Consider the following 24,191-nt stretch of genomic DNA (forward strand, 5'->3'; position numbering starts at 1 on the left):
CGTGATAAAAGGTTACCGTGCATTTTAAATAAATCTTTAGTGTTTTCACCCCAGAGAACTCAAAATAAAAACATTATGGCTGTATTTTAAAGCTATAACTGCGGCACTTTGAGTTTGAGTTGAATGATTTACGAGTAAAAACAAAACCAACCTCCTGTCCTCACTCACACCAGCTGTAGCGGACTGAATCGTTGAGATGTAATTTACACGTAATAAGAGCTTGTAACGCGACCTGTCAGCTACCACAGGCCTCAGTCCTCTCACATCTTATTAATGAAACCAGTCTTTCTTGTTCGGAGCCACAAACCTCTTAATACTGTCGCATATATTTGAATGTAATACTGTATGACAGTCTGGACGATTTTTACAACAACACAACACGTAAAGAGATTTCAGGTAAAACAACAGGAAACAATGCAACAAATTCCAGTTTAAAATGATGAGACGACACAAAAGTAACAAGGAGTCAAAGAAAGACAAATAACGCATGCATCAAAACTGTACTGCTTGTTTTGGCTGGCGTCCAGCCCGGCCTCCATCTTGAGTCTAGATTACAGAGAAGCGTCTGAGGCCCAGAACTCGACTCGAGTCTGGACAAGCAGGAACGAACTCGACCTCATTCCTCCAAGGAAACTCAAGTCGGATTTCACAGGACGAGAAACAATTTGACCTTTTTGTGATTTAAGAAGCTGAAAAACGAGCCTCATCTGCCGATGAGGTGCGTTCAGCGATGTGTTGAGTTGAAGTAGAGCTTTGAAATCTGATGGCTTGGATGTTTAAAAATGAAGGGGGGGTGGGGGGGGGGGCGTGATTGTCAAGGCGAACTGCATAGTGTGATGAAGGCACGTCGAGTGTGTCTTCACATGATTAAGGATCCAGTCTGAGAGGAGACGGGGGAGCGTTGGCACACCGCACTTCCTGCTGAGGTAAAATGAAGTGGCATAGAAGAAGAGTAAAAGGATTATGGGTCCAATCCTCCCTCAGATGTTCGTGTCACACTTTGAGAATGACGTGGACGCAGGAACACATCAGTTCTTGTCTTTGGTTCGTAGCTCAGAGTGATTTTCTGTCCTCCACAGAAATCCTTGATATGCTCATCGTGTGTGTGTGTGTGTGTGTGTGTGTCTGCTGTGGCTCTACCTGCATGCACACGTCGTTTTAAAACCAGTTTGTAGGAGACAGATCTGAATAAAAATGTTTTTTTTAAGAAGATGAAATGATCCCTTTTGTTTCCTTTCACGCAGGAGGAGCAGGTTTTGAAGACACAGGTTCTCTTGAGCCAGTGTTCGTTCATAAAATGACCATTTCAGTCATAATCCTCCACATTAGTTCATTTATCTTGTGGTACGCGTGTGAAGTGGTGACTGAAGATGCAGCCGACTTGTTGCCAGTTTACTCATCTCTTCCGTTCCTTGCCAAGAATAGAAACCACTTCTCCGACACTCCTGTCTCGTTCCCTGAGGGCGGAAATATCTCCACATGTGACACAGAGGAGCAGAAAGGCCACCCTGAGGTCGCCTCGTCTCCGTCACACCACAAACTCTGGGACCTCTTCGCTGGTCAGGTCCAGGGAGAAGTACTTGTTGGTTCTCTTGATGGGGAACGGGTGCTGGTCGCCGAGCATGCCGGCGCGCTGATCGGCCAGACCCTGGTAGCCGCTGCTGTCGCTCAGCTCCTGGGCGCAGCCGAACGTGTAGCTGTGGGCGGTGTCCTGGCAGAGCTCCGCCCACTGCAGGCAGTCCTTCTGGTAGAGCCGGACGTCATCCAGAGACTGGCTGTGGCGGTCGGTCGAAGAGTCGGGCTTCCTGCATGCAGATGTCTGCAGGAGAAAGAAACAAATCAAAGTTGGATTAGCTGATGGTCTAATGATGTAATTTACATATAATCAATCAATCAGATTTTATTTGTTCACAAATCACAAATGAATCTTGGTAACAAACATCCAAAACAAGATGTAGGCAGAGAGGATATAAGAGAGACAAACCTCTTAAAGGATCCTAACTAAAAAAGTCTGTAACACCAGAGATGGCAGTTATATGACAGGTATTCCACTGAATAACCCAATTAACTGGTTTATAACCGCCGAACTGGGAAACATATAAAGTGTTGTACTGATGGACACAGTTAAAGTTCACAGCAATTTTACCAATGTGGCGGCAGGAAGGAGCAGGCGATCTTTAAAGAAACATGGAGGAGGAAGGTATCGTGTGGATTGAGCCGTGAAAGAGGTTAATGCTCTTTAATATATTTGATGTTTTAACTGCAGCACAGAAACCAGAGCATTAAATCGAAATCACCTGCGGCAGAGACTCGATGCTCTGTCCTCGCATCTTGACGACGGTCTCGGAGGAACTGGAGGTGGAGGAGCTGACGTCTTTCACGATCAGTCCTGAGGAGACAGAACGGTAATGTTTTAGTGACTATGCAAGTGGTCCCCATGGTTGTGTGTTACATTAGATATTTAGTTTTAAATCTGGTTGCTTACTCGTAATGTTGGAAAACTGCGACTCAAATATTATACGAATTCTTAGAAGCGCATGAGCTAAGGAAAACCCTGAAACCCCTGAATATAAAAAGGAATCCATCTGTACCTGAGTATCCGTTGGTCTGATCAGGAGACATCGTCAACATGTCCTCTGTGATGTGGATGCACAGCTCCTGGTCCAGAGCCATCTCATGTAGCTCCTCATAATCTTTGGGGTCGTCCACCAGCATCTCGATCTCTGCAGGAACAAATGTTTCCTAAATTATTACACAGCAAACCCACTGAAATCATTTCAACTTTGAACTGATAATCTGCAGTTTCCTACAGTCTCTTGACATTCTTTTGCAGCACAAGGTCATCAGTGTATCTTTGTCTGGAGGTATCTTCCTTTAATAAGATATTACGGTTATTACCACCGGCTCATTGTAGCTGAAACATCAACTCTTCGCTCCTACCGTCATCATCCAGTATGCGCTCCTTGCCGCTGCTCTCTATGCCGGAGGTGTGTGAGCTCCCGTGGCTGGTTGTGGACGAGCTGCAGGTCCGTAGGGGCCTGTGTGGGGCCTGACCCGGGGCCCTGAAGCTGTCCGTTTCAATGCCGGAGGTGTGCGAGCTCCCGTGGCTGGTTGTGGAGTGGCGAGACAGGCGTTTGTGATGAGACATGCTCCCCACGCTGCTGCCGCTGGCCCGGGAACGTTTGTCCAGGTGGTCCATGTCCAGGTCGAGAGCGTCGCTGATGTACGACTCCCGGTACTGCTTCTTCTCTGAAATCACACAAGCATAGACATTTAATTATTATTACAGATGGGATCAAGTATAAAATTACAGTTTCCAAGAGCCACAATTATATTAATATATTAAGTGCTGTCTAAAATTATAAACCTGAAACTAAAACTTCAACACATCGACACTGGACCTTATCACCAAAAGCTCCCAAATCTCATCGTCTTTCCGTGTCGACATCTTCGTTTACGTCTTCTACGTGTATGACTCAGATTTTTATATTCTTTTGTTTTTTTTTTCAGTTTTACGTCTGTTGCGTCATCAACATGCCCGATCATTTGCTGGGATCTTTCCAGACATTATCCTATTGTCTCCTCACATGGGCTCACTCTTTCCTGCGCAATTTACACGAGGGCTGGTAGGAAAGGTCTGGAGCATTTCAGCAGCAACTGACTCACACATTTGCATTCTCTCATGCCAAAGTTAGGACTCTAGGCAGTAACCATCCCCGATCATTGTTACTGAGCTCTGGCACACGCTGAAAGAAGAGATGAAACAAACGTAGTCATAAAATAATATTAGCTGCTGGCTAATACCTTCGTTCTCCTCCAGTCGCCGGACCTGTTTGAGAACAGGTTGCAGGTTCATGTAGAGCCGGTGGCTGTTGCTGAGCAGCTGAAGGAGGTGGCGAGAGCGGATCGGACAACCGGTGTAGTAGATGAGTTTCCTGGCCGAGGGGAGGCCGTCAGGAAGGATCTCAAACTTCTTCCCCTGTGAGAGCAGAAGGAGAAAATCAAAAGATGAATGTTGATTACAGGACTACAGGATGATTTACTGCAGTTATGAAATAAGGAATGTGCTTTTGAAAAAGTGCCAGACAGAGGAACCTCAGAGAAAGAACGAAGTCTGTTCTTGAAAACTATTTTGTAGCCGAACACAAAGCGACAGTCAGTTCACGGATCTGTTTCTCATTTCTTCACACAGACTCTGAAACAAAGCATTTTGAGCCGTTCTGATGATTTTCCACGGAGAGGACATGTTGGCTGAATATACGGAAAAACTAAAATGGTGGGTTTGTGCTTTCTCCCCTCGCCTCTTGGCATTCGCACGACTCAATAACAGCTGTCTCTCGTGTCAGCAGGGTTGTATTCAATACAGACCTACACGCATTTCTGCAAAGGTATGGACTTTCAAAAGGTGAAGGGCGAGTTTTCAGACTGTCAAAATGCAAAGAGATGCAGCTTCTTGACCACTACTTTTTTATCCAGATGTTTTTTCTAGAATCCAGCTCATTTGAAGTATCTTTAAAGCCTGTACATAAGTAAGGAAACACATTATAGATATTCAGCTTTTCTTACAGTCGGGAAATGAGTTCATAAAAAACAACTGACAGGTCTTTGACAGTGGCTTTCCTATAAAAGATAATTTTCTCCGGGCAGAGGTCTCCTTGAGGCTGAGAGATTTCCTGTTCGAAAACCCTGGACTGGCAGGAAAACTGTGGGTGGGAAAACGAAGGAGATTTATTCTCATCCAAGTTGAGTATTTGTCTTCAACCTCAAACTGCCCCTCAACAGCTCCAAGTGGTCGCCAGTGAAACGGTGGAGTCGCACTGGGCAGCAGCCAGGTGTGAACGAGCCAAAGTGAGTGAGTCAACACAGGCTGCAGCTGAATCACATCTCTCACATCAAACTCGAGTTTTTCTCTCTGCTTTTCCGTTTCATCTGAAACATTTGAACTCTGGACTGTTTTTTTAACTTCAGGTCTTCTTTGTTTACAACTTGCACGTTTGAGCTCAATTCAGTTAAGATGGGCAGAAATGTCGATGCTAATGTTGTCAGTGATGCTAAGCATGTTTCCAGGACAGTTATATTAAGGCTTTTATTCCACAGCCAACATTAGAGAGATGAGAGGAATGGATGGCAACAGAACACAGGAACGATATGGGACAAAAAGATCCGGCTCAACACAAACCAAGGATGACGCAGCGTCCCAACACGAGGCCACTGGCGTCCCAACACGAGGCCACTGGCGTCCCAACACGCTGCTGTGCTGGGAAATTGCTGCCACTTATCATTTGAAATTTCAACCATCATTCAAATGTGAGGGGAAACATTCATATTTGGAAAGAAATTAATTATTTTAATTCAAACTACACATTCCAGAAGTACGGCAAACCATCCGAAGTAGTTTGCCTTGGCATCCAGCAGGGGGCGCTCATAATCCATTTGACCCATCGCATGCCCTCTTGACCGGTCAGTAAATTAAGTCGTTGATGTCAACTTCTTTGGCTGCGAAAGTGAAGTCGTTCCAGGTGGATAAATCACAACACAAGAGCATGTGAGAAGCGGCGAGTGGAAGCGTTTTGTCCCGTCAAAGTCATTCAAACTTGATTTTGGAAAAAGTGAAAGTCTTAACATGTTCAGCAGGAAGTCAGGCTAAAAGATCGTGTGACCACAGATGTTAATTTATCAAGTTAAGAGGAGAATTATTTCCAAATCCATCTATGGATGTTTATTATAAACCGACACTGAGTTAAGTTGCTGTTTCCACTAGTGAGAGTTTGACGTCTGTGTGTTATAAACATACCGAGTCAACTGCCTCCCTGCTGGCAGTGACTCTATTCTAACAAAACACAAACAGCAGCCGACTGGTGTCAAGCAGATTATTAAACGCTGTTCAGACATCACTTAGACCAGTTTCTTGTTACATGCAGCACACGTGATTGCTCCATCTAAACTGCACAAGACAGCTGCACAACTTTCTCCCCCTTTTCGAAATAGACAGGCCACACACATCGAAAACTGACCGCATCACCGGGGGGACGTTTTATCCAACGATCCATCATCAACACCAGCATTTACTAGAGTTCTGCTGAAGTCAGAGGCTGGCCCGCGATCCCACACCACAGGACACCAGGGTGATGACTTAATTTCAGTGGGAGCACACATCAAACTCTCACCAGCTCCAGAGAAGCAGAACTTTGTTTTCTCTTATTGCATCAGAAAACCAAATTCCAACCTTTACTAACACCGAGCGGAAAACGCTCCCCTCCTTCTCTAACCTCGATACCAAAGACGAGCTAGAGTCACCTCGGCCAAAAGCCCAGATCCAAAATACTCTGAAACATTTGCAACATCTGGTGCTTATTGACCCCACATGTCCCTCCGCCCTCTCTGGCTCGCTCGGCCAGTTGCTGCAGCCGTGGTGGCAGCGGTGTTGGATGACGTGACTGGAGGGTGGGGCGATGGAGAAAGCCTGTTATTCAGCAGAAGGGTGGGACGTGGCCACGAGAGGCCCTTCGTGTCCACTGTGAGACCACAGCCACGCCACCCCTGATGCACTGTCACGACGCCGCAGACAGCAGATGCAGGGAAACCACAGAAAAATGAGGAAAAAAATGAGAAAAACAGGATGTCTTTAACCATAACGTGAGTGGCAGATGGGACAGTGCCAAAATCAAGGCGACCCAAAACCTAAAACATTCTGGGAAAATAAAACAATTCATAAAAACTTTCCAAGTCCATTCACATATTTCAAAAATAAAGAGGGAGCCAAAATTAGACTCACAAGGAGCACATTTTTGTGCAGCAGCAGTGACAAGCAATAATTACCTCTCTGGGCTGTGATTATTAGCCCAACGGCAGAAAACATGAAGCCGTCAGAGTGAAACAGACATATAGTCGGCTTCTCTGCCTCCCCCTGATAACAGAAACACTATGGAAGCAAATTAACAGACTGCTGCAGTCGACTGAACGACGAGCTGACTCAGGGCAGAGATGAGAAGATTTAACAGGATTTTCTTTAGAGGGCACGAGCAATACTTCAAATCTATACTGAAAAATCTGGGGAGATGTATATCATATGAGAGAAAATAATGCTGCTTACAAGAAAACACATATGCAGTGGGTGTGTGTATGTGTGTGCGTGCGCACAAGCAAAAAAAAGTCTGTCTAAATCCCTGATTTGTTCCAGAGGACTTGCAGGGCTAAGATAAAACAGCAGCGTGGAGAAAAGGAGCCTTGCGTAAAGATTTCCACGACCCTGAGCGGGAGCGAAGCTTTCACAAACAGCACGGTGAGCCAGAGGACGCTCGGGTTTCATCCTCGTTACAATAGAGAAAGGACAAGAACAAATGGTACCTATGGAAAATGTGTGGTTCTGATGGTGCGTCTGACTCACCACAAATACCAGTTTTCCCACATTGGTCCAGGGGAAGTCGTACAACAGCTGCCTCACAGAGCCAACGTTCTGCAACAGAGACACAAACAGACAGAGTCAATTATTATGAGATCACAAACTCAGATCCAGGAAAGGAGAGAGTAAAACCCACATTAGACACACAATGGATCGCTTCTCAAATAAAAACTGTACCTGGAATATTTGAATCCCACGTAAAGTCAGTCCCAATGTAAGAGATGCCTCCACTTCTTTCTTGTCCTGTTGAAAGAGAAGAAATTATACATAAATGATAGAGCCTGACTGATATAAGTAAAAAAAAAATCCATTATAGATCATATTGGCAAACATAAACACAGATACCGATATGTCTCGGCTCATATCGGCAAATAATATCACTATAGCTCGAGTAAAAAAGAAGATTGACCCATTTGATTAAGTAGAATAACTAAAAGTAAATTCATTTTGTATTCCCACCACGGTATCTGACTGTAGATCACGTCTGATCCCATCTCTCACCTTGTAGAGTCTGTAGTAGTGGACAGTGACGTCATCAAGCTGAGCACACTCCTTAATGTATTTGAGGTGCGCCTCTGAAGCCGTGAGAGCGAACTGGTCTTTGTGCATGTTGGGGATGTGTCTCAGGATGTACTCGCGGCCGCGCTTGGCTATCACCTGGGCGGGAAGAAAGAGAGAGAGAGAAACGTCATGCTCGGCTGCCCTGAAGTTGTGCAGACACGTTTCAGCAGATTGGCAGCACAAGTTGCACATGAGGATAATGAGGCTGCCTGCTGCAGGGTAAACTGATGTCAGCCCGCAGAGACCGAACAAGAACCGGAAACACTCTCGCTAAGCTCCACATGTGACTTCTGAAGATTTCATAAGTGAGTTTTCTAAGCACCTAAATCCACAAGAGATTTACTGCAGGGTAGCGCTCATCATTAAAACCATTTCCTGTCTGGTTTCAAGTGGCGATAAGGAGGCAGGAGGCTAATCACAGGAAGTGGAGGGCAATCAGACGGGTGTGGTGGTCATAACCAGAGAGGTGGCGGTGGAGGATGGCAGTGAACAGAGGTGTGGCCAGAATAGCAACATCAGTCGGAGAATTTAAAAAATATATCAGAGTGTGTGTGTGTGTGTGTGTGTTCCACTTCCATGGACAGAAATAAACTTGCTGTCCCAGTTCTCATTATCGCACATGCTCAGACGTGGAGCTGTCGCTATGTGTTTGGTCAGTGAGATTAATGGCAGGTGGCTACAGACCCATATACTGTTCACACCACAAACCAGGACCCTAAACACAGCTGTACGTTCAGCTCCTCAGTCAGAAATACATATATTTATATTCAGTACTTTTCAGCAGGGATGACTCAGTAGAGTATCAGACAGATGGATTTACCTGTCCGATACATAAATTAGTATTACACGCAATCGCTGCAGCCTTTCCAGCATTTCCAACAGAATATTTAATCTATGGCGGTAACGGGGGTGCACGTTCACGCACACAAAGGTTCTCACAGGTTCCGAGTGACAGGTACACAGACTAAAGAGTGAAGGAGAAGTTCTTGCGCTGGAGAAATTGCTTGCTACAACCGCAGCTGAAACTACGACGGTGAAAATGTTATGGACCAGCATGTGGTAGCACAAGCACGTGGCAAATACAACTGAGTTAGAGATCTCTTATGTTATTATGAGAAGTGTGGAAAAGTTTGTTCATTATGACAATGTGGCGTGACAAATTAGAATATAGTCAAATCATCAAGTTAAAAAGGGAAACACTGCTGTAAAAGAGTCAAATGAATGAAAAAACTGTGAATCTCTTTCTATAGCATCATTCATTTAGATTTTGACCTACTTTTAGATTTTTGTTGTTTTATCCTGAATGAAACTGAAAACAAAAATAAATTCACAGGAAATGTGTTTCCAAACATTTTCTAGGTGCAGCTTCTTCTGCTTTTCTTTATTTTATTTGTAGTTGCGAGCTTAATATCTTTAAGTTTTAAAGGTCAAAACAAGATATTTAAAGACGTCACCTTGAGCTCTAAAGCAAATACAGACGTCTCTTACATAATCACATAAATAAACAAGTGCCTGATATTTAAATAAGAGCCAGAGAGAAAATAGGTCAGGTTAGTTTTTTGTTTTCCAGGTTGTGCTCAGCCGCAGAAGAACAAAGAAGATCCAGATGTGAATTGGTGTGAACAGTTAGAAGAAAGGAGGAGGATGTCGGATGATGGCCGTTGGTCTTAAATCATTACTTTCTTTTCTCTCTACTAACTTTGACAAACAGGAGTTCAGGCCACATACGTTACAGGTCAGACATACTCACCCACGGGGGGAAGTAGGCTTCAGGTTCAAAGTATTTCCCAAAGTGCTTGTTGCGTTTGAAGTTGCCGAGGTCGGCCTGCAGGGCGAAGGCCGCCAGCAGGAAGTAGGCCTCCTCCCTTTGGATACACTGAGAGAGCAGCACCTGTTTCCTCAGGTGCCAGTAGTAGTAGTACCTGGCTGCTCGGTCACTGCAGGGCAGACAGAGGGCAGAGTTAAACGGATTATATGCTAACTGCTGCTGAACTGGGTGACGGTAACAGTCTTTGAGCTTCACTTGCCTGATCAATCTCCCATTCTCCACGTAATACTGAGCTCTGAAGTGAATGATCATTGGAGGACCAAACTGGTCGATACCCTGGAGAACACAAGTGGAAATCCACGTTTATTGTTTAGGACAGGGAACATTTTACATCAGTTAAGTCAGGGAACAACTGTAAAGCCTCAAGATTACAGTTTAAAAATGTACAGTTAAAGAAATGTTTAGGCCTAAGAGGTACAGCTTTGAAGATCTGTGTGTCCAACTGGAGATAGCAAATAGTTATTAAAAATTCCAATAACATGTTTACCAACGTAAATAACCTCCTTGGCTGAGGTACATTTACTTGGAATTTACAGGGTTAAAAATAAAAGAGACAGTTCAGATTTCCACTTCCTGCCTTATGAGGATATTCACCTGAAGCTGACTCTTGGATAAATCCTGTAAATCCGAGGCAGGGGATCTATTAAATCCAGTTTTATCAAGTTTTAGTGTCTGAAACTTCTCTTGTGTCACTTTAAAATGTAGACTTACACTCCCCTGCCCACTGTTTTCACTGAAAGTTTAAATCCCTGCACATCATTTCTCACCTTGCTGGCTTCTCTCTTCCATTCTTTGGGACAGTATTTGGACAGTTTCTGATCCAGCTCCATATAGATATGTTCATTATCTGTCGAGAGAGAGAGATGGATTTAGGTCTGTGTCATCACTTTGTGTGTGTTTGTGTTTATGTGTGTGTGTTTGTGTGTGTGTGTGCCCGGGTGTGTACGTATAGGTTTTGCGAGTGCTCAGAGAAATCCCCCCTGAAAGAGGCCTGTTCAAAGACGGGGCTCAGAGCAATCACATCAGACAGTCTCTGCTCTTCTCTTTGTACTCGGAGCCTCTGGTGTTCCTTCTCATTTCTTCACCTCGCTCTGTCACATCTTAATCTTCTCCTGAAGTGACGCCCTCCATGAGCTGCGGCACGCTGATCTGACAACTCACAGTTTCTATAAAATGAAGACGTGTTGTAAAAGCCGAAGTGGATGAAGAGCAGGGGGTGAGCGTCTCATACAGAGCACCTGAGAATATCTCTGTGACTGTGTTATCAGAGCGTTTAAATGCGCAGTAAGGTGATGTCCAAAATCTTAAAGGCCTCATTTTCACCTTGTTAAATTTCAAACATTTCCCCAGAAAGTCTGGGTTTTATTTGGTGTTGATAGCTGAGACTTCTGCCGCCGTCTCATTACAGCTGAGGTCCACAGCATTTAGTGTGTGGTGCTTCAGGAATCCAGAAATTACATTTTAAAAACTCAACAGCCAGTTTCCAGAAACAATATCCCTGTTGCTCAGACTAATCCACAGACCTGACAGCTTTTCATTGAGGACTACTACTGAACAGTAAAAATGGAAACTCAAGATGGAGGAACAAAGTCGAACTACAACTAATAATTATTTTCATGATCAAAGAGCTTCAAAGAGCTTTCCGTCCGAGCTCGGGAGAAAACCAACCGACTCAATAGACATTCTGTATTTTGTGTCTGTACCTGTCCCGAGTCTGATATTTTCCCAGGTTACAGACATGTGCATGGTGAAAAAATTAAATAGATAGTCTGGCCAAGGTGACCGAACCTGAATATCATTTTTGTCTGCGCCCAGTCTGAGCCGTCTGATCCCGGAGAGGCAGTGTCTTATAATCTGCCATAGAGAACCACACTGAGCAAACTTTAAAATATCAATGCACGAGTTATTGTTTTTGTTTTTATCCTCCAAACAGCGAGGAAACAGATGTATGCCTGTGTGACACCCTGGTCAGAGGGGACAGTGGGTGACACACAGGGAGTGGGTGGCCTTTGTTTGCCTTGAGGATTTCACGCTGTTCAGACAAGCACTTCAGGAATGTCCCACCATCAGACCCACTGGCTCCTGCTCAACTGACCCGCTGTGCCGTCATTGGCTCATGTGGAGGCCAGCTGTCTTTAAACACTGCCTTTGCCATTTACTCTCTGTTTGCAGTTGCCTACAACTGTCACCCGCTGTCTGCTCGGCCGTGGGACAGACACGCTGACTCAATCCATGCGCACGACCCTCGCTGAGCCGCGTCACAGTAAAAACAACTTTACCCTCACAGCACAATGGGGGCCAGTCAGGACGAGGTGGGCCTGGTTCCTGGGAGACCGTCATGACAGATAGGTGAGAGATGCTAGTTTAGTTTAGTGCGGATTCCCGCTTCTCAGCCAAGTTATTTGTCTAAGGAGAGTAACTGCCTGGTTACACAGTTTTATGTGCTACTCTTCAAGAGTGGATTCACTGCACAGTTTGCATCATGAAAACACGTTATCCAATCACTGGGTAATTTAAATATATACATAGTTTGGGAAGATATTTTTTGGGCCTTTTGCCTTTTACTTTGAGAGGAGAGTTCAAGTGTGACATGGGTGGAGAATGGGAGAAAACCTGAACCGAAGAAACTGACTGATGGAGAAATGGAGGTGTGACATCATAGTAAACAAACATTGCTCAGTTAACATATCCTGGATACAGGTGCCATCTTCTTGAGTGTAATGGAGCTGAGTCTGTGCAGTCGTGATCGGGATATAAAGCTGTAGAATCAAGGTGATACACTCACTCGCCCGATCACAAATCTCTGCTGTCAACCATGTTTAACCCAATTTTTATAGCATCAAATAACAAATTAAAACCTTATCAGACTAATGAACACTTGAGCACACATCAGTATGATAAGAACTACCTAAAGGTGTATTTTGACTTTTTTGTTTGGTTTATGTCCCATTCACTACCATGGGGGAGCCAGGGTTTAGGGCCTATGCTGCATCCAGCCACCAGGGAGATTCCGTTATGTTGTCCATCTTCATATACAGTCTACAGACACAAACAGAAGTAGGAAGCATTCAAGATGAGCAGTCTTACTCTGAATAACGCTGAGACCAAACAGGTGACAGTCCTTCAGTCTCAGGAGGTCGCACACCTGCACCAACAGTTCCTGGCACAAAGTCTTCACCTGAGGAAATAAGAGAAAGAGGAGGAGGCTCACTTTTAGCTTATCTGTTAAAAATTCACACACAAAGACAAATCAGACATGAACTACCAAACTCTAACGTCTGGTATCTATTGCACACTCCCTGTGACTGCTTGTGTAAAGTTAAACCTATTTTAGTTCATGTCGAAACCTTGTTCTTGGCCAACAACACCAGGAAGTCCCATTCAAAGCTGTAGTTATGGAAGAACAGTTGTTAATTTACTGTAATTAAATTCTTCAGGGTTCTGCACCACAAAAAACAGGGTTTCGCAAGTAGCTGGTGTCAGCTGCCAAGAAACCCAAATTTATTATGAATTTAAAACAACTCTGTTTACGCTCTTTGAAAAAAGCATACCCATAATTCTTAGATGAGAAAATCAGTTAAACACTATGGGAAACTGATCCTAGTTAACGGCACCGCTCGAGTTTATTAATTTAAATGTTACGTGTTATTTTTATGTACTTCTATGTAGGGAAGCTGTTCCCTCATATTTCTTGTATATTATATGTATCCCTCTATATATGTTGAAAGCAACTTTGCAACAGGAGAAGTGATAATACTCACATTAACTATGACGTTGAGCGTGTCATCATTGGGAAGAAAGACACAGACACAGCGGCGGTCCTGCATGGTTTTGTTGTTGTGGAAGTTCAGTTTGTTCATCTTCGTGTGGCTGGGACAGGACAGGCCCCTCCGCCTGCTTCAGGGGCTCTGGGCCCTCTGACGACCCGCTGCCTCCTCCTCCTCCTCCTCCTCAGCAGGCAGTGGAGTCCAGTACAGACACACCTGACGGACCTCTGGGCTCAGCAAGCCAAGCAGCACTCATAGGGCAGGGCATGGGGACGTGAGCTGCAGTCTGACACTGTAGAGACACAACAGAGATGATGGAGGACTTGAGGTTAGTGCATCACGCTGTATGAAGATGGGCTGTGTGACATGAGAAGGGGAAATGTAATCAAAAATATAAAAATTGAAAGAGAAAACATAAATGCAGAGTTTCAGATCCGCTAAAACGGTTTTAAAACGCTGCTGGACCAATTTCAGTTTGAAAACTCCCACATTTCAGATTCTGTAAAAATCTAAAAAGAGTTAAGTTATCTGCACTTTAATTAAAGTCTGACAGGATGTGGAGAAGTTAAGAGAGACAGACTAAAAGGAGGCAGGATTCCTGTTCATGTCCTTGAATGTGTGACATCAGTGCAGGAGAATGTCAGTGACTCCAGAGGAACATGTGAACATCTGTCTGCACAGGAACTGATGAGATGTAACGATGGCTCGAAGGAAACACAGAGAACCCAGAGTGCGTCAGACTGAAATCCAAATGAGTTCTATCACTTTCTCACCACAAACACAACAGAATTACAACACAGCAGCGACACAGCAGCTGAGCGGGTGTCTCACTTTGTTGGCACTGTGAGTCAAACAGCTCCACATTTTCCTGCTGGTATCAGATTTGTCAACTCATTCTGTTTTCAGCTGCTTTTATTGTCTGCTGAAATCCACATGCACAGTCGTACTGATGCAGACACAGAAAAACAAACATTTAAAACATCTAAGTCATGTTATTATTTCTTAAACAGTGGACTTGTATTAATATGTACGTTTAATTTTCCCCTGAATTTATTTCTTTATGGAAGAGTTAAAACCATCAGTGCTGCAGGAACGTGTCAGAATATGTGCACAGTGAATTTTAAGTGTTTTCACAGAAATGTGTTTTGACTTTATTCTGCACCTGAGCCAATCTCATGTTAGAGGTTCACAACTTGGTTCACACCACACACACACACACACACACACACACACACACACACACACACACACACACACACACACACACACACACACACACACCTCTTGAGAGGAGCTCACAGCGTGAACTGAGCCTGGGGGTGTGTGAGACCTGCAGGGGGTGTGAAAAGTCTCAGAGCAGACAAAAGAATGTTTAAGAACAATGGATCCAGATTATCATCGCATCCTGTTTTAAAGTTCCTCAGCTGGAGGACATGTTGTCATTAAAAACAGATAGGACAGATAGTGGGCAGGATCACATTAAAGAGAAGAAAACAATTTGAATTTTAAAAGATGAAGGTAGAAAGGTTAGGGTTTAGGGATCACCAGACCCTAACCTAAAAAAGATGTGAAAATTTGGTTTTTAAAATGGTTTTAAAACTAAATCCCTGTTGTTTAGCTACTGTAACGAAGCAGCAGGTCAATTATCTGTCACCAGTGGAAACAACACTGAAATTACTGACCAGACCCAAACCAATAAACAACACCTTTAGCTGTGGGATGGGACGTCTGCTGCACACTCTGAAAGTGCTTTTCAGACTAAGTGCCCATTCAATACGCCCGCTGTCCACATTTATAGACAGGGAGCATTGTGGGCAAAGCAGTCATAAATACACATACTGTTGACATCCTGCATCAGTTCTCATTAAAGCTGGTCATTGGATGTGCAGTGTGGCAGGCAACCAGCCACTCAGCAGAGTCTGCTGATGAGCCGTGACTAGGACGACTCCCTGTTCTGCTGCTGACCTTGACTAAACTGCTGCACTGCACAAACACATATGTACATCAAGACAAAAATCCATCACACACACACAGACACACACAGACACACACTGTTCTCTTGCCATGACCATATGTCAGGTGCAGCTACAGAGCAGCTGAGCTGTGTGATGGCAGGAGGGTTAATTAGTGCTGAGATCTTTCTAATTGGATCACTTCCAAGCATCACTCGCTTCTCATCCAAAGAGCGAGAGTGATTCCACTAAACCACGACCGATACAAGACTTGCCGAGAACACTATGTTTCGAACTGTTCTGTTTGCAAGAACAGAGAAAACATGCACATGATAGGATTTCAAAAGCGTGACTTAACTGTACCGTTCTTCGTTTAACCAGATGATGAATTTTGTTGTTTGCTAACTGAAACAGGCAAAAGATGAGATGCAGATTTTATCATCGCTAAAGCTAATATCAATCACTAAAACAGAGAGGCTGCTGGTCCCAGTGGGGCTGCGTCTTAGTCTGAAAGAGCAGGAACAGAGCTAGATCTCTGTGAAACAAACAACCAAACGCTTCATGTTTACAGCGGCACACGTTTGCCAAGCGTACATGAGTGGTCATGTGACAAGCATGTTCAGGCGTGCTAGCATAGACTGGGATTGAAACTGATACAGAGCCAAAAAGTGGACAGCAGCATTTCCAGAGTTCTTTGTTTAAGGAGCTCGAAAACTCTGGGGCAGTGTAGCAGGTTAAAAAGTGGCATAGTAGTATGGATGTAGTCTAAATCATGGCGTGCAGCGTTTCCTGTGTATTAGCATTCCTTTATTTGTCAGGGTTGGAAATCTGTGAACAAAATGGAAACACTCACACATATAGCTTAGTCATGTCTTCCTGTAGAGAGGTTAATGGCCCTTGAAGCAGTCTCTGTTAAAATCATATCATGTTGCATCTGCAGACAGAAATATGATTCCTGCTTTCCACAGACGCCCTCGTTATGACACAATTATCACACTGTTAAGTGTTACTAGTGAAAGTGGACGTATGCTGGTGTCATGCAGAGGCGGGTAACTCAGAGACGACTGCGTACAGTCATTATTGACGGGTTTAAAAGTCTGTTGTGTCATGTCTGGGCTACTCCACAGAGGTCCACAGTGAAATTAAAGGGTGGATTCTCTTCCACTCAGCATGGCGAACATTGGGTCTGTGCGAGGAGAGTGCTGCTGGGTAATGAAATTACTGCTGCTTTCCATCACCGCTTTCACTGCCCTGCAAAGTGTGACGCAACACTGAAGTCCATCTAAAGCAACATACACACAAAGAGCAGCCAACGGAGCTTCCCCCTGCCTTTCAGCCCTAAAACAGGGATTCTGTCAACGTGGCAAACCTCGGAGTCGGGCATGACACCAAATCCCACACTGGGAAAGAGAAAGAGAGGCCCTCTGTCACAACTACACCTCTCTCCTTCTCATTCTTTCCCTCCTCCGTTCACACACACGAGGGGTGGAGAGCCTCTGCGTTCAACTATTGGAGGGTGAAGCCGAAGAAAAACTTCCTCAGCTTGGAGGCTGATTTAAGAATAGCTTCAGGTAGAGTCTGTGTCAGACTATCAGAGAGAGGAGGGGAGGAGAGGGAGGATGTATACAGCAGAGAGGGGGGAGAGAACGCAGGACTGAGGGAGGGAGATGGAGTGAGGCAGCCCTCAAAGCTCAGGCATGAAAAAAACTGCTGCAGTCAGGAGAATTCCTCACTAACATCTGCTTCTCATTCCAACAATGGCGGTCTTTGATTCCTGACAAACACAACGGGCAGCACCGCCACCGGCTCCACGTGCACATATACTGCATCCTCCGCCATCATCCTACAACCTGGAGCTGCACACGTGATCTGTAACTCCTGATCTAGAGCTTAACACTATTTATTAAGTTATCTATTAGTTTTATTCACTATAACTGGCAGGTTTAAAGTCGTTAAAGTTGTTTAAGCAAAACATTACTTATTTGAAGCAGCTTTATTTAGAGTATTAGAGTATAATATCTATACTGCGACATTTGCAGAAGTCACCTTAGATTATAAGAAAATGGGACGGATACTTTTACCAAAAGTTGCTCAAAAAATCAAGGCCAGCAATTACTGTATCTGATGGATTCATAATTTGAGTTATTCTTCATGACAACTCAAATTAACCCCGTACAACTGTATCCCTCTTCCTGTTCAGACTCAAGTAATATACTGTATGTTGTGAGGACTTTGAGGGAATTCATAAATGTATTGAGTCAAAATCAATGTATAAATCCTCAATGTTACCAAAAGTGTGAGGTGACAGTGACCTTTGACCATTTTATTGTTGTCCTCTTGTAACTAAGCCTATTATATTATTATCTTCCAGTCCAAGTGAATATTTGGGCCCCATCTGAAGAAATTCCCTCAAGGTGTGACTAAGATATCACATTCATGGGAATGAGCCAGACAGACAAACAACAATCAAACAATTCAAATAATGACACTGCGTTCACAGACTAGATTCTCTTTATTTTTCGCCAGCAAAAACAAACACTACACAAACAACTGTTAAAAGGATGGAAGTTTGTGGTGCCGCAGATGCTGACACAAACTGCTCTTTGCTGAAATATCTAAAGGGCTTGTTTTCAAAAGGCCACAGCTTTTAAAAATAGTGCCAACGACTAAATCTGAGTGGGAACTGGTCTTTTTTTTCCTCCCCTCCTTGGTTTGCTGCCAAAAGATCTGTTTATTCAGCTAATGACAAATGTTGCTGAGCTGACGAGTAGCCCTAAATCACATTGGTCACAAGATGGCATGAGCCCTCGCTTTGAGACTTTCCCTGCTCGTCTCCGTCTAACCTACTGATGCACTGAAAAAGGAGGGGCCGAGTGTTGAGAGTAAACAGGAAGAAGCAAGCTAGTGGGCGACACGCTTGACCATCCGAACCACTCATTCTGGATGGATGGTCTAAACATCTATTTTGGGTCCTGGCTGGCTCGTGATGTCAGGAAGTGGCTGACGTTATGTACAGGAAAAATACTCATTTATGTTTATTTTACTTACAAAATAAAGCCGCCCTCACTCTGATGATGTTGTCGTTTGTGTATTTGTGTAGCTCTGCTGTCAACATGCTGTGACCCTTGCTGGTATTAATAGAACCTGGAAGCATGTTTAGCTGCTCCGCCAAAAATACCTGGATGCCCTGAGTGTGTGTGTTTCAGCCTTTAAGCCTAATCTCAGGCAGAGGGAAAACACGGAGCACTATTTAAGACTGCAATTCCCATGATCCTCTGCCCATAAATTAATGCAGCAGATACTTTTTGTGTCAGAATTCCTTGTCTATTTCCAACCGGCTCGCGGGGAAGGTAAACAATCTGTGGCTCAGAGTTCAATTTAAGTCTGAGAACGTCAAACCAGAGTTGAATGACTTATTGTGAGTTGATGAAAAGTAGCGTCTGGATTATGGTAATTATCCACAACACAGGCAGAAGCAGCTCCAGTAAATATCGTTTTTCTTTCGCAGGAAGTATAATCTATCGTATATATATGTTTCCTCATAAATCCAGGATGTGAGGAGTAAACGCCTGGGTGTCCTCCTTAATCAAATGTCACGCTCATTAACCTCCGAAGGTCATGTCTGTACACAGCATAGCACTGTAATGATATTATATAATTCATAGGGAAGCGTCGAGGAACGAGTGGGGGGGTGGCCTCGGGCTCAACTGCTAATCACATAATAAACCCAGCTGCGATATTTACTGTACATTATCTGAATTCACTGGAGAACTCGTCTTACTGGACTGAATTTTACAGACTTTTCACTTGACTTCTGATCATTTCTGTCCAGGGATTACTGTGGATTAAGAATCTGGAGCTTCTTTCAGATGGATTAATCATCCTTACTAATAGTTTACAGTAGTATGATAAATTTAATTAATTTGCCCCGCCACTGTTTCACAATTCAACCCCTGCATTTAACCCACACTTGTGACGTGCACGCACACAGGCACACACAGGAAAATTACAATATGAAACATAGCTGGCAGCTAATTGCTCTTGATGACAGTCATTGTCTGAGGAACAGAACTATGCAGGGAGTGTCTGAGTAAACAGCCTTTCTACTTAAACAAATTACATAAACAAGTTCCTTTGTTTTTGAGTAGAAAAAAGAAAAAAAAAGAAATAAGAAAAAATGTGCAATCCAGAATGCAACAGAAAATATATTTGATTAAATTGGCTTGTGTCCCTATTGGAGTTGGCTGAAAGTTTTGAGTTGGCCTTCTCTAGATGATGTTGCACCATAACGCTTTCCTTCTTTGAAGACAAACCAGCAGGTAACTATTATGAGTGTGCACTTGACTGCTTGAATCAACATCATTTTAGAGAACTCACTCTTTGTAAGCTGTAAACTTGAAGCAACAGGGAGCTCAAACAGTAAAGTTCAAGATTCAACGGGATCTCAGTAAAGATTGTTCAACGTCCATAACATCTGGCTTCCATGTTGCTCGGAGCAAGGACACACATGTGCATGCACGCACACGCACACACACACACACACACTGATGCACTTCAAACTGCCTGCCAGACGTGTTAGAACAGAGTCAGCAGTCGCTCCCTTCCCTCCCCACCCTGCATTCTGGATTGGACTGTGCATGAGTAACCCCACAAAACTAGCAATCGCAGTGCAACACACCGCAGAAACGTCAACCCGACCATTACGTATGCTCAAAATAGAGTGAGCAGCATTAAAGGAGAGGGTTAAAAAATGAGCTGCAATTATAACAAACCCCGACCAAACCCTGCTGCTTTGTTTCAACCAAAGATCTCTGCGTTTGGACACAATGTGGAGGGTTGTTGCAGGTGATCGGATCCGTTTCCTGTCCTTTCCTTGTCTCATCTATTGTTGACACTGTCACACCTGAAAAGAGTCACAAGACTGAGACGTGGTGTGTCTGTCTCAACCAGGTATAAAAAAAACTATGCAGGAGTTTATCTGCAGCATTATACGAAATCAAACAAATACTTGTGCATAACAAAATACAGCTGTGTGACATTACTTGGTGGTGAACCAGCTTTTTCTACAGCTATGAACTCCATGGCTTGAAAATTACTTCAATGGAAACACAAGTAAAGATGATGAAAGTCCATCATGTTGCCGCTTCCACCAAAAACCCAAACAATTACAACTGTAATTTTGGGTTATGCATATGCAAGCTTTGGCACTGGGAGTGAACCTGCGCCTCAGTAACTTATCTACCTGCAAGAAATTCCATTGAATATCAGCTAAATATCAAACAGGAAGTTCTGAGAGCTGCAGCGAGGAGAGAGAGCAGTCGATAATAACCTCAGGGGTTGCCGGCAGGTTAAATCTCTCTGGTCTACTTCCTTGAAAGGACTCGAACTTCACTAAGGAGGCCAAGCAAGCAGAGGGGAAAAAACACAAACCCAAGAAAAAGTGAGACTGGGACAGAAATGCTGGAAGAACTGACCCCATTTTCTTCTACCCCCCTATTGTGCACTTCAGACATAAATATAAGGAGTCCTGCAAAAAGGCATGCAACACTGACGTTGAAGGTTTTCATTTAAAATTCTTCTTGTGGTCCTCTGTTGAGCAATTTCAGGACTATAGTTAAGTCTCTGGAATTTCTCTTGCGATACAAAGTTTGCATCCGAAAGCAGCTACACTAAAGTAAAGTGCCCAGGGCACCTGTATAAATTACAGGTACAGATATTCAAATGCTACACACCCACAAATTGTAAACACAGAAGAGATAACACACGATATACATGATAAGAGATCGAGTTTCTCCTTCTTTGTGGCAATAACAGTAATCTCATCCTTCCTTCCTCGTGGACCTGTAACACCCTCAGTCCTCACTTACATCATGCTGACACCCAAAAAATATGATCTCTCTTACATCTTAGCTAGTGGCAAAAAGGTCATGGGCTGATAAATTTACATAAATAGATTGATTAAATTAAGGAATTTGAAAACAAGCCACTGAAACAGTATGAAAATCACCTCCCGGCGTGTATCGTACCTCTATGGAGAATATTATTAGTGAGGAGATGATGAGTTCATTAGTATAACAGGTTATCTCCTTATTACCAATAGGTAAAGAGAACTTGGGTTCTCCATTCAAAGCAGTTTCAGGTTACATCCACACTAATATGTTTTCCTTTTGAATCTGTGTTTTAAAACTAAAACAATCTCCGTCCAGACAAGCGTTTTAGCTCTTTATCAGAGGTAAAGTACAATTTTATTTATATTGCCCCTTTCAAAACTTACCTAACAAAGTGCTTTACAAGGAGAAGAGATTACTGGTAAAAAATCTCTGTCCATACTAACACTGTTGAAAATGCGAATCGCATGATCACACAGGGCATGTATATGCGTGCCAGTGTGAACAGGAAGTGGACTGTCTACTCTACAGTTGGTTGCTTCATTGCAGAAAAACAATACAAACAAGAGACAGCAACGGCGACAAGTGAAACATGGGATTTCTTTTCTTGGTCTGACAGTCAGTGTACACAGCACTAGGCATACATCACTGGCAAGTTGACTGATAAGAACCAGGAGGCAGGTGATAGCATCACTATTTTGAAAAGTCATGGTTTCGGCCTGTTCAGACTCAAATGCAGCCCCCCTCTGTTCAGACTAAAATGGGGTCAGCAGCATTTCCAAAAGTATAGATGCTCAAAAACTGATGGTGGACGGTTGCCTGGGATAAACATAGCAACAGCGATGCATCTTAAAAACCTAGCATCAGAAAAAGCCAGAGCCGAGAACGAGGATTCATGCTGAGGAAGTCACTGTTCAATTCAGGAAAACAAGAGATCCTGAATTCAGTGAAGTGAATATGGGACAAACTGTGCCGTGTGGTTTCTACGTGACAGGACAGTAAAATAAAGGTAAAATCTCCAGGGTTAATCACACAGAAGTGAATTTAAGATCCTTGTGCAATTTCAGGCCACCCCATTACACATTCCTGCAAAGATCCAAGCGAATGACTCACCAACACACACACACATACACACACGCGTGCACGCACACCAACCACCTTTGTTCACACATTTCCTTTTTGTTTCCTACTCAAGCACAGCTCTTCCTGTCCAGCCAGCACCACCTGCAGCACCTCCCTCTTTCCTTCACTTTGCTCTGTTACACAAGTGAGCCAAGACAGTGACACCATCACAAAAACACAAGTTGTTTTTCTTCCCCCCACAGCTGGAGCAGAGACCTGGATGGCCGGCCACGTACTGTATGCTGGGAAATGGGCCACACAAGGTATGCGATTAGCCTGCTATGTGCACTGGATGAGTTTCAAGTGCTGCAGGAGATGCCCTCATGACTGTGCTGAGCAATACACAAGTCATCCTTACATTTTCAGACTGCGAGGTTGAGCAATGCAATAAACCCAGAAGAACATAATAGTGACAATTCTACAATGGGAATCAAGTTCAGCTGGCTAAGCATTCCTCTCTGCGGAAGAGCAAAATATGAAGCTCCAGGGAGCGCTCACCTTCTGACAATGACCTCTGAGGGAGTGGGGCAGGGATAAAAGATACTCTCACTTACGAGTTAACTTATTCACGTTAAAACAAGTGAAACCAAACAACGTTCAGAGCCTGAAATCAGCCAAAGCTCTGCAGAAAAGCGTGAGTGAGCCTGGTCCTGGTGGTCCTCTGGGCTGATACTAGACAGAGGAGGAATTGTTGGCATTCCTGGGAGCTAAGAAAACAACTCTTCAGTTTGCTCAAAGGGACATTAGAGGGGACTGATTGACATCTAACAACAATGTCCCCTGTTGGAGGTGAGGGGGAATTCGTGGCATGGTAACTGCACAGCAATAACACACGAGGAATTTTTTATAACCTAATGGTTAAAACACATGGGATCAGAATTTACAATTTAAGTGAAGATCTTTTGCAAAAAACGTGCGGTTTGTGGCACGTGTTCAAATAAAGCATTGATTAACATGGGAGGGAAAAGGTGAATAAATAAACCCAAATAAGAACTAAAAACTTTTTGTAAATGTAAAATGTCCTGGCAGCATCACCACTCTTACCCTTAAAGACTTTTGACCTGTTCAAACACACATGCTAACTATCAAAACGCGTTGAATTCAATTCAAAAATGTTTCAAGAATTCAGCGAGCTTCAATGACGTCACTGGAGTGCGAAATATTTTTAAAAACGCGCACGAAGCATCGCGCGTGGACGAAAAACTAAACTCACCTATTTCTCTGACATGAGGCGGAAGAAGAACGGATATTCCCAACGAGAGCGTTAAAATCCAGCCGCGTAGGTTTGAGTCCGGAGCGGAGACAGAAGCGGAGACATCCAGAGTTTTGTTTAAAAAAAAGGGAGAAGTTCTGGAGGAGGCGTCGTTTGCTCCGCTGCTCTCGAGCGGCGCCACATTCTGTCCCCGCAGGACGAGGAGCGACCAGCAGGAGGAACGCGCGTGGAGGCTGCGAGCGGAAACACGGGGGGGGGGGGGGGCGAGGAGAAACAGCGACACCTCGAACGTGTCTGATCAACAATGTAGACTCATATAGTCACAATCACGACTCATTAATTAAATCGTGATATTCATCTGGAAGGTTCTCGATGACGTTAGAGTGCGTTTATGTGCGTTATGGCCGCGGTGCTCCCTTCGTGCTCCCCCCCACCCCTGATGGCACCCGGAGTTGGTA

The 24,191-nt window shown here is 44.0% G+C and overlaps 1 protein-coding gene across 1 annotated transcript; it reads right to left on the reverse strand.

Moving 5' to 3' along the window:
- frmd6 (FERM domain containing 6) lies at positions 1-23,960 on the reverse strand. Its single transcript, XM_020098209.2, has 14 exons — positions 23,734-23,960; positions 13,553-13,850; positions 12,879-12,969; positions 10,559-10,638; positions 9,991-10,067; positions 9,714-9,900; positions 7,904-8,059; positions 7,580-7,645; positions 7,388-7,456; positions 3,805-3,979; positions 2,941-3,249; positions 2,592-2,723; positions 2,298-2,389; positions 1-1,819 (listed from the first exon to the last, which is right to left on the reverse strand). The coding sequence occupies exons 2-14, from the start codon at positions 13,649-13,651 to the stop codon at positions 1,529-1,531; spliced, it is 1,824 nt and encodes a 607-aa protein (XP_019953768.1). The 5' UTR covers positions 13,652-13,850; positions 23,734-23,960; the 3' UTR covers positions 1-1,528.
- Between the last annotated feature and the right edge of the window lie 231 nt (positions 23,961-24,191).

The sequence above is a fragment of the Paralichthys olivaceus genome, chromosome 12 (genome assembly GCF_024713975.1).
Source record: "Paralichthys olivaceus isolate ysfri-2021 chromosome 12, ASM2471397v2, whole genome shotgun sequence".
Taxonomy (NCBI): Eukaryota; Metazoa; Chordata; class Actinopteri; order Pleuronectiformes; family Paralichthyidae; genus Paralichthys; species Paralichthys olivaceus.